Source organism: Chelonoidis abingdonii, chromosome 9 (assembly GCF_003597395.2).
Source record: "Chelonoidis abingdonii isolate Lonesome George chromosome 9, CheloAbing_2.0, whole genome shotgun sequence".
Lineage (NCBI taxonomy): Eukaryota > Metazoa > Chordata > Testudines > Testudinidae > Chelonoidis > Chelonoidis abingdonii.
Window position 1 is genome coordinate 78,322,789 of NC_133777.1, and position 11,407 is coordinate 78,334,195.

At 41.9% G+C, this 11,407-nt stretch overlaps 1 protein-coding gene across 3 annotated transcripts in view; it reads left to right on the plus strand.

Moving 5' to 3' along the window:
• Positions 1-10,889, plus strand: part of ASB7 (ankyrin repeat and SOCS box containing 7) — a 45,723-nt gene extending 34,834 nt beyond the window's left edge. For all 3 annotated transcript variants that reach the window (XM_032766057.2, XM_075069723.1, XM_075069724.1), the window contains one exon: positions 5,664-10,889. In XM_032766057.2, coding sequence (XP_032621948.1) covers positions 5,664-5,803 — 140 coding nt within the window. In that variant the 3' untranslated portion in view covers positions 5,804-10,889. The remainder of the gene's footprint in view (positions 1-5,663) is intronic.
• Positions 10,890-11,407: the final 518 nt, after the last annotated feature.

Genomic DNA, 11,407 nt, shown 5'->3' on the forward strand with positions numbered 1-11,407 from the left:
TACTATACCTGCCAGACTTTACTTCTCCTGCTGATTTTTGTTCTTAAAAAGACAAAATTCAATTGTAAATGTACCTCTCCATCCTTTTGTGTGAAAAATGCACCCAAACAAAAGGGTGAAACTCTCTGCATAGGAAGTGCTGAAGTATGCACAGAGTAAACCAGAAAAAACAGAAATAACATACCCTGTTATACGGAGGTTGGGTCTTCTAATAATAGAAGGTAAACAATGTACATAGAAGTTGACTATCACTTTTAACAAGAGGACTGTAGAATGCAAGTGAACTTATGTCAATTGCGTACCCTTGTCTATGCTACGCAATTTTGTCAACAAAAGTCAGGTTTCGTCGACAAAACAGTGGAGGTGTACACACTACAATGCTCCTTCTGCCAACAAAACTCTCCTGCTTTGCCAACAAAATAAAATCACCTTGATGAGAGGCATAGTTTTTTGTGGCAAAGTTATACTGACAAAGTGTCGGTGTAGACACCGTGCTTGGTTATATCACTGTAAATGGCCTCCAGGAGGTGTCCCACAATGCCCATTCTGACCGCTCTGGTCAGCAGTTTGAACTTTGCTGCCCTGCACCCAGGTACACAAGTTTCCACCCCTCCCTTCTTTAAAGGCCTGGTAATTTTTGAAATTCCACTTCTTCATGTTTTCTCGGCATGGAGAACTCGCATCACATCTTTCCAGCTGACTGTGGCAGCTCCTTGCAGCAACTCTCCCCTGCTTGGAGAACCCCTGAGTTGTTGGATCTGTGGCACTACAGGGAGAGGAGGCTGTGCAGTCCCAGCTTTGCTTCAGCCCTGGGAACTTCAATACCTTCAGGCAGATTTCTCATGGCTTATTGGATAAGGCTAGAAATGGGACACGCAGCAGGGCCGTGCGAAGATAAAGGAGTTGAGGCAGGCGTACCAGGAGGCAAATGGTCTCTCTGGTGCTGCGCTGAAGACCTGCCACTTCTATAAGGAGCTGGATGTCATCTGTGGTGGTGACCCCCACCTCCACCTCTCAGAGCCCTGTGAATAGGAGGGAGGCCCTGTGGAGGCAGCGGATAGTGAACCTAACCCCAAGAACGAAGTTGTGGATAAGGAGGTCAAGTTGGAGGACAATGTGGAGCACACGGCAGGTTTGTCCGGTGGCGTGGTGTGTTGGGACCTCTTTTCCACTCTGGACCTCTAGCCAGTCCCCGCAGTCCGTCTCTGGCATGCACAAAAGAAGAGCCCTGTAAGTGATCTTTTTGAGTTGATGCTGCTTGGTTATATGAGGTAGAGCTGTCCTTTGCTCTGTATGTTCTAGAAGTGGGTGAAGGGATAGATATGTACAAAACTAGCTGTGTTTGAGTGAGTGTGCTCCACATTCCCTTGTGCAGTGGAACAGTGTGTAAATGCACGCCAAGATTTCATGGAATCCTCCAGAGAGATCGCTAGGAAACTTTCCTGGAGGTGCTCACCAATCCTGTGCCAAAGATTCATTGGCAGAGCTGCTTTGTTCCTTCTCCTATTGTAGGAAACTTTCCCTCGTCACTTGGCAGTCACTTGTGCTGGGACCAAAGCAGCACAGGGACCGGGTCTGAAGCGCACGCGTGCAGGAGAGGCACCCTTGCCTTCCTGCTCATCCTCAAGAGTGAGATATTGGCTTCAAAGACACATGCCTGTAGAAAAAGGTAGCAGAACATTGACCCTAGTCACTTGCACTGATCCCCTTAAATAACCACCTAGACCCTTTGCCCTATCTTGAATGCCAGACCCCACCCAGCCCAAAGTCACCATGTTTAGGGTGTTCACTGGGATGTGTGCTGTCTTAAGGATAGTATGAAAGTGATTCGTATGTCGAGGTATTTTTACTATGATTCGATACTGTGTGCGAACTAACAATCATGATGCTGTGTATTGTTTCTTGTGCTTCTGCAGCTGTGGCCTTCAGGGGAACCCCCTATGCACCTGCCTCTGCCAGAATGCCTCTGCCAGATAAGGAAGCAACTAAGGCAGAACAAAGAGCACATGTTCTGGGAGATACTCCAACCCTCAGAGACCGAATAAAGAGAACACGGGGTGGAGAGAGACCCTGAAGGAAAAAAATTTAAAATAGAAAGGCAGGACAGAAAGGAGAGCGAGGAGCGCATTGTAAAAGGCCAGGAGCAGATGATAAAAGTGAGGAGCAAACAGATGTTGAAGTCCCTAATCACGCTCCATGCAGAATACATGCGTGCTCACCCCACTCTGCAGCCGATACAGAACTGCTTTCCCTGCCCTCCCCAAACTCTTCCCACACATTCCTTGTAGCTTCCCAGAACGTCTCAGTACCTTGTTCCCTCCACCCCGACAGCTTCCAGAATGATAGCTGGACTTACACATGGCTAGGAGAGCCTACACTGCCTTGCACTCTTACTCTCCTCCCACCAAGCTTTGTGTCTGTGTGTTGTTGTTTGGTGTTTAATAAAAACGAACTCCTGAAAGATAATCTTCTTTATTTGTCTTCTTCACATGATGGTTGCTTCTGGTAGTAATACATAGTGTCAGTTTGAAAAGTTGGTGACTACAAATCCCAGTCAGGAAACATCACAATTTTCATGCAAGGCGGCAAGTTAACAAAGGATGGCAGAGTGCTGTATTACTGGGGCTCATTATCAAAATGTTGCCTTAAAGCCTCCATGATTCAAATAGCCCTGGTATCTGGCTGCTCAAATTCAGCAACCAGGCTATCTGCCTCTGCGCTCCGCCCCAGGGGAAGCTTTTCACCCTTAGCCTCACAAATATTATGGAGCGTGCAAAATGTTTTCCTCATTTAGGTCTAACCTGCCATAAAGGCATTGCCAGTGCCATGGTCATTCTGCACCTGCTCAGCCTATTGTTGAAGCGCTCCTTGCTGCTGTCTAGCTTTTCGGTGTAAGGCTTCATGAGTCATGGCTGTAAGGGGTACACTTGGTCTCCTAAGATCATGATGAGCATTTCAGTATTCTCCCACTGGATTCTTCTGGTCTGGAAAGAAAGTCCTTGCTTGGAGCTTTCTGTACAGGCCAGTGTTCCTGGAGGTGTGTGCATCATGCACCTTCCCGGGCCACCCTGTCTTAATGTCAGTGAAATGCCCACAGTGATTTACAAGCACTTGCAATACCATAGAGAAGTACTCCTTTCTTTTAATGTACTCTGTTACAAGAAGGTCTGGGGCCAAAATTGGATTATGCATGCCATCTATTGCAGCTAAAGAAACCACTGTTGCTGCAAAGCCATCCAGTATTTCACGCACATTGCCAAGAGTCATGATCCTTCATAGCGGAATGTGATTAATGGCCCTGCATGCTTGCGTTAACGCAGTTCCAAAGGGTTGACTCCCTGATTCTAAACTGATTCATGACTAGTAGCAGTCTGGAGTTGCCAGCTTCCACTCTGCGATCGCTATGCGCTTCTCCACCGAGTGGGCATCTTTCATTTTGGTGTCCTGATGCCGCAGTGCTGGGGTAAACTCTGCACACAGTTCCGGGAAGGTGGCTTTTCACATCCGAAAATTCTGCAGCCACTGCTAGTCATCCCAGACCTGCATAACGATGTGATCCCACCACTCAGTGCTTGTTTCCGGAGCCCAAAAGCGACAGTCCACCATCTTCAGCTGCTCTGTGAATGCCAAAAGTAATCTGGTGGTGTTGTTTTCCCTGACACACAGCAAGTCGGGCAACTCTGATTCCTGTTCAGATTGGGAACTCCAGAAGTACTGTGTGACCATCTGCAATGTGTTCATAACAGTGACCGCAGCGGTAGAGATCAGTTTGGGATCTATCACACAGAGATGTTGGGCGCATAATAAACAGGGGCTGTTGAAAAATGCTGCGAAATGCAGTCGGAAGCCCATGGAATGCTGGTACGGAAAGAACTGCATCATGGGACATTGAGCCTGGACCCATGATGCACTGCGATCAACTCTGTCTTCCCACAACTCCTAGCTGCAGAAGGTGGCGAGTAGCACAGTGGGATAGCTACCTACAGTGCACTACTCTCCCCGTCAATGCTAGAGCACCAATTGTAGACGCGGTCTGCTGACAGAAGGAGTGTAGTGTGAACATGCACAAGCGATGTAATTATACCAGTTTTTGATTGTCAGCTTAACTTACGTCGACAAAACTCTGTAGTGTAGACAGGACTTCAGACTTTCATTTGGAATGGAGTAACTCCAAACTTGAGATGAATACGCCTTCAATAAAGTGACTAACTCAAGTCTAGAGGATAAGAGGATCCTATTACCTTTATTTTGTAGCCTTGTTGCCTAACGTACATAGATGCGCTGATAGCATTGTACCATTTACCTTATAACCTGCAATTGCAGGAGTTTCAAGAATCATTTTATTGAAAACATTGCCTGTTTTGAGACAAGATTCTTTCTTACTTGTTCGCTATCTAGGAAATCTTGAAGAAACTGGAAAATATTTCATTTAAATTGTTCAGCTTGATTTCTGCTGAGTAAACTGTTTACATGTTTGTTTTAATGATTTTGGGAAAAACAATAGAAATCGTCTAATTAGTGCAATCTGTGCCTTTTTTCTTTCTTTGAGAAGACAAATGCCACCTTTCACCGCTAACTATTAGGAAGATGACAAACGATTGCAGTAAGGTCTACTGATTACAGATTATTTTGAGATAGCGGTATAAGCATTTACATGTGTCCCTGGTACCCCGTCTACTCAAGGTAATTGAAAACAAATTGTGAGATGTTTCCACTCACACAGTCATCTGCTGCTTTTATGATGCTTAATTGTTTAGGGATCTGTTTTTTCAATGTAGGAAATATTTGAAGTTAAAACATTTTGTGTATTATAACTGGTGACATACATAAACTTCAAGGGTGAAAGTATTCCATAGCATTTATTTTGAGATACTACTGGCTGTGTTAAGTGTTTTGGGGGCTGACTTTCCAAACTGCTCAGAGTCCAGCAGTTCCTTTTAAAGCAGTGATTCTTAAACTGGGGCCGCTGCTTGTGTAGGGAAAGCCCCTGGCGGGCCAGGCCGGTTTGTTTACCTGCCGGGTTCACAGGTTCGGCCTGTTGCAGCTCCCACTGGCTGCGATTCACTGCTCCAGGCCAAAGGGAGCTGCGGGAAGCGGCAGCCAGTTCGTCCCTCGGCCCACACCACTTCCAGCAGCCCCCATTGGCCTGGAGTGGCAAATCACAGCCAGTGGGAGCAGCGATTGGCCAAACCTGCGGACCAGCAGGTAACCAAACCGACTCGGCCCACCAGAGGCTTTCCCTATATAAGCAGCGGCCCCAGTTTGAGAACTACTGCTTTAAAGATAATGAGCCTAAATGGGAACTGAGTTCTTCAGAAAATCTAGCCATTAACATTTTTGCTGATGTGGTAGTGGTACTGGCAGAGCATTACCTCCATGAACTGTAGGCAGCCCCCGTCTCAACTCACTCTTTAGGGACATACATATATAACATACATTCTGAATGTGTTAGAAACGAAAGGCCTTTTCTCTTGGTTGGAGGGGGGAAAGTGCGATTATTAAACTTTGCTATATGATCCTTGAGTTGCTTAAATCATACCCTCTAAGTTGACTGCTTGTTCATCTTCAGAGCTGGACGTATAAATAATTATAAATAAACTTTTGAAGCACATCCTAAATGTGATTATCTTACTGAAGTATGTTCCTTTTGTCTTTCATTTCAGGACAGCCCAGAAACTTACAAGATCTATGCCGAATTAAAATCCGCCAGTGTATAGGCCTTCAAAACCTAAAACTGCTTGATGAACTACCCATTGCCAAGGTCATCAAAGACTATTTAAAACACAAGTTTGATGATATCTGATATCCACGAAGAAAAGAACTCTGAGCAAGCTTAGTAATATTCCAGATACTTAAAGAGGCTTGTTGCCTTGCACAAAGTATATCCTATGCAAATTCTGATTTTTCTGTAAGTCAGAAGGCAGGTATACACTTCCTTGGGTTTTTTGTACCACATGCTAGAAGGTCTTAATTTTTTGGTTTCTTGGTCCAAGTTTACAAGGTCCAAGCTTTCTATACAATATTACATTTTAAAAATTTGTTGTTTTTTTTGAATGAGGCGTGCAGACTTGCAATGGAAATGGAACATAGCATATTCAAAGGAAGTGATTTGGTTCTGATTGGCATGCGTAGTATTGTAAGCCATCTGACCGATTGTTAAACAAAATGAGGTTTGGAGACTAAGGCACCAGTCCTGCAAAGGGACCCATGTGGGCAGAGCTTTATGTCCACACAGTCTCTTTGATTGATGGAACTTTGTGTAGGTATAAACCTCTGCCCATGTGTATCATTTTGAGAATTGTAACCATGGTTTCCTGGGACATACTGTACAAATGCCATATGGAAACTTTTTAAAAATGCAGTCACCCTGTTCAATTTTAAAATATATACGTTGGCTCTTTTTATACTGTTCTTTTCCTAATTACTGTAGTTTGGATGTCCATAAATCCAGGATCTCTGCTTTCCTGATAATCTCTGTAAATGGGCTATTGTTTGTAACTATATTTTTAACAGTGACAGTACACTGCACAGAGTCATACAGTCTCTATTTTTTACATTAAGTTAAGGGGAAACAAGTTTAGATTTTGAAGCCAATGTATTCTGTTTCTCATACAGTGCCTCCTGTGCAATAATCTTTCTAATGGATTTTGTCCATGATTGTGTGACTTTTGCACCATTTCTTACTTAGTCTCAATGCATTATTTGTGAAAATAGGAACTGCTGCTTTATTGTAGCATTGATGCAGCAATGCTATAATGATGTGTCAGTTGCTGTTACAATCCCTGAATTTGTTGAATGTATAACTTGGCTGTTTTGTTTTCCCTTTGAGATGAAATTTTGCATAGAGCTTGTTAGGCCAGATCTCTCTTTAAATTGCTATTATTCGGCTAAGTCATTTTGTTTTAAAGGAGTTACCATTTTTTTTTGTTTGTTTTTGATTTGCTTGAAGTTGACTAGGATGTAGTCTCCATTGATAAGTGGTCATAACCCTCATTAATTTGGGTGTTCCTTGTACACTGACAAGAAAATAGTCCCCTTAGCATTAGAAGCTTAAATTTTGCAAACACTAAGTGGGTGGTTCTTAACCTGAAACCGGCAAGTAAGTTCAGTAGTTAAATTTTACTTTTTTGTTTTCATCATAAGCATTAATAAGACCTGATAAAGAGCCTGTTCCTAGTTGTCAGTGGAAATAGAAGACCTCAACACCAAATAGAAATGGACCAAATTGTGCAACCATTTCACTGTTTTCATTTCAAGGGATTATGGAGTCAGTGTAAAGTTCTTGTCGATGTTTTCTACTCCTGCTTTGCCATTGTAATGACTCCAAAAGAGCCTTCATAATATCAGCAGCTGTCTCATACTAGTGATCTCAATGGAAGCTGGGAGATTGGGGAAACCATGTTGACTCTTCATTTTTCACACGGTCCCTTTCAAAATGTTAGTTTTTTTTAAAGGTGAAAGCAGGGAAAGCAAGTACATTTAGTTTAACTCTGCTGGTTCATCCCTAATTCCTTGAAGCCAGGGATTGTAGTTTCCTCAAGCATGGATCTTATTGCTAATGATGGATGCACAGGAACCATGGCAGCAAGGATTATCTCACCCTATTGTGCCTAGCCTTGCACAGGTTTCCGAACAATGGGTGATTTTAGAGACTCAGTGGCTCAGAGAAGGGGTAGCAGGATGTGGAGCCTTTCATCTCTGACTCACCAGTTCAAATCAAACCTGTTTCATCAGTGACAAAAGTTAATATAATGGCAGCCTGTAGGAAGCGAATTTGTCAACTGTCCACACCAAACATCAGTCACCACAGTTGTTGCTAATGTAGACCCTTATTGGCAGCTGCAGCAAAGAGGCCAGAGAATGACTGGGCAATACAACTGTCCTCTATATATAGTGCTTCCTCTAGATCATAGCTGAAGCACATTGGTGGCATTATAGTGGGGAGAGAGAGAGAGTGCTGTTCAGTAGTACCTTTAATGAATACTCAAAACACTTTAACAGCTGATCTCTTCTGCTTTAAGTTCTTCAGTACCGAGGCATATTGAGGCACATTAGGAATGGGATGGCAGCTCTTAACAAAACTGAAGAATCAGAGTTACGTAGATACAGAACCTTCACATTCTTTGTTTAAAGTATTTAATATCGTTCATCTGCTTTCCTAAGTAACTTGCTTGGTTTTAAACCATTTTCTTCCCCATCAGTGAAGGTGCATTTTTACAGGAATCTTTTCTGACATAATTTAGACTGTATCTTAGTCAGAATCCATATGAAGATAAATTATTTGTTCTGTCGTGCTGCTGTGACTTCATAAAATGATGAAAGACCTTGCTGGTAACAAAATTGCTATTTAATGAAGAAGTGTGTCATTCCATTATTTATTGAGTGAGGTTTGGTATTTTTAGTAACTGACACTTAAAGGAAACACTTTTACATTTTAGGCCAGTGCAAAACTTTCTTTAAAAAAAAAAAAAAAAATTGCAGAAGTCTAATCCCCTTTAGGGAGGGTAAATTGTCAAAGGACCTGATCCAAATCTCACTGCTGTCAATGGAAAGACTTCCACTGGGCTTTGGATGAGGCCTTAGAGTTCCGATTCAGCAAAGCACTTATGGTCTTACAGATTAGCATGTGCTTGCGTAGTCCTGTTGGCCTCAGTGGGACTATTTATATACTTAAACTGTAGCACATAATTAAGTTAGTAAAGTACAGGGTTTATTCATCATTCAAGCCAACTAGATTTGAATGTTGTGGATCTATTCTGTTGTCACTTTCTTGAATGGGTATAATGCACAAGTAGTTGGAAAACACAAAGTGATTTGGTTTTCCATAATCTTTTCAATTAGAATGTGGAAAGATGAGTACAGAATAGAAATGTATTACATATCTTAATTTCATTCCCTTAATATACATTGGTGGTCATTTTATTGAATAATAATAATTAATAATAGTAAAATTGGCAAATACACCAAAGAAATAGGCAAGCAGACGATTCTGATCATTAATAAACTGCAAACCTCATCCTTTAAAAACAGAGCAGAAAGATTTTTGTAAATATGTTTATAAATGTACAGCAGAGTAAGAGTGGGTTTTTTTAGATTATTTAATTACCATATTTCTAAACTATTTACTACATTATAGACAATACTTGTTAGTTTGAAAAGCTTTTGAGTGTTTTGGTTTTTTAATTCATCATCAGTCATGCTTGGAATAACTCTGGCTTCCTTGGGATAGCGTGGAGAATTTAATTTTCTGGCTATAGCTGGCAATAACAAGAGAACACATCTGGACAAAGAAGACTAGCATGATTAATTTGTCATACAGACACCCTGAAGCGAAAAAGAGCATATAGTTTGTTTACCAGAGTGGACCATATGGAAATTTTAAATCTTAACTTCTCAATAAAGTTGATCCAGAGCCCAGAATGTCACTGGGACAAGAGCAATTTACAATTTGCCCACAAATCTAGCTTCATGCACCTTTTTGTGTTATCAGTATCATGATGTATTTTGTTCTTCTTTTGTAATGTAAGTTCTGCTTTGGGTCAGTTTGAATTTTAAAAATATTTAAATCTGGTAAAATCTTTTGGGTTTATGTTCTATTTATTTCTAATCCAATGTTTCAATAATATAGTATCATTTTGCAGCTTTCCCTCAATGTCTGTCCTTCCTGAAAATCCTTAATGCAGTAATGACAATGGATAGCTAATGATGTGTAAACATAGCTGTTGAGGCTCAGTTCTGCATTGAGATATGAATGCAGATCACCCTGAACTTAGTGCATTGCGTCAGTAAATCTAAGGGCAAACTTGGGCGGTCAGGGCTGGACTGGCCAAGGGGGATCCGTCTCTAATCATTTCTATATATATGTTTCTATACACTCACTTGCATGTGCAGGCTATAAAACTTACACCACCCTCATCATCTGCATGTGCAAATGAGTGTGCAAAAAATGATGGTCAAATAGAAGGCATGTCTTGCAAATAGATCTGTCAGTATGCAGTGTAATTTTTTTAAATACTGAGAACGAACAAACAGCTTGGGTCCACAAGGACCCTTTGTAAAGTACAAGTTATGATTTTTTTTCGGGGCATTAAGGGGGTGGAGAGGGCAGGAACTGGATTAGAACCCTAATCATTGCTCCGGTAGCCATCACAAATATTATACTTTATTGAAAGCTGGTGGAGAAGAGGATATTTCCCTGTTACTCAATAGCACCCCCTTGAGGAGCAAGATGCAAAAATTGAATTTGGATGTGCAGATTCTGTGCAACACATTACAACGTGACTCATAAATTCCAAGCAGCTAAATGATGTTACCAACAGACTGGACAGATTTGGAAGACTAGTGAATTTTCTAAATGCTGTGTAGTCAGTGGTGCTCCTGTTTATGTATCCTATTTCCTGCGTTTAATTGTCAGCTGAAAAACAGTTCAATGATACATGCAGTTGTTTAGAGCAGTAATGGGTTTGCAAGCTGTTGACAAATAAGATTATGCATAGATAACAGTCCAGCGTAATAAGTATGCTGGCATTACTGGAAATTGTGCTTTTATTTTCTGTAACAAAGTACATTGTTTGTCCTGGTGCCAGAAAAAATTATTTTTGTAAACAGTAGATGCAAAAATTGACTTATTACCAGAGGCAGAATGGCCTGCAGGGGATGGGAACTAAGAACTCTTAATCTTGAGTTCTTTTCTGGCTCTGCCACTGATTCTCTGAGAAGCCTTCGGAGAGACTCTTCACCTCTCTCTGTTCTTTCTGTTTCCTGTTTGTAGACTGAGGCTGACACCTATCTCAGGACTTTTGAACTGTATTTTGAAACAAAAAATGTTATACATGTGCTGAAATTTTATCATTGCTACTGTCACTGGCAAGTCTAAGTCTTCTCTTCTACTTTTTGTTGATTTCTTGAGTTGTTATAATGTTAAAAACTAACAGTTTTGTTTGTTAGCTTAATCTCATGAAAGCAAGAAAAGCTAGAAGTGTACATCACTTCACGGAGCTGAGCTGCCACGATTTCCTCAGCCAGTGGATTCTCTAGGGATCCATTCCATGCAGGCGGAGCCATGGATAGTTGGAACCTGGAGCTGCATTATCCAGTGAAGAGATCCATACTCCACCTGCTTTCTGCTCACTCGTTGGAACCCTACAGGGTGTCTGAATGCTGTTTGTGGGGAAATGTGAGAGACTGCAGCGGAGTAGGCTGATCTCCCTCTCTGCAGAGGGTCCCTTTTGTGACTGGAGATGAAAGCACAACCAAGAGATCCTGGTAACTTGCCCATTGTTACCAGCTAGCGGAGCTTGCATTGTCCTGTGTGAGAAGTTTGAGAACAGTGCGTCTACTGGAGGAAGCACCCCTTACAGAATTTCCTTGACTGGTTGTATAGCAGAGCACATTGCAGGGCATGGCT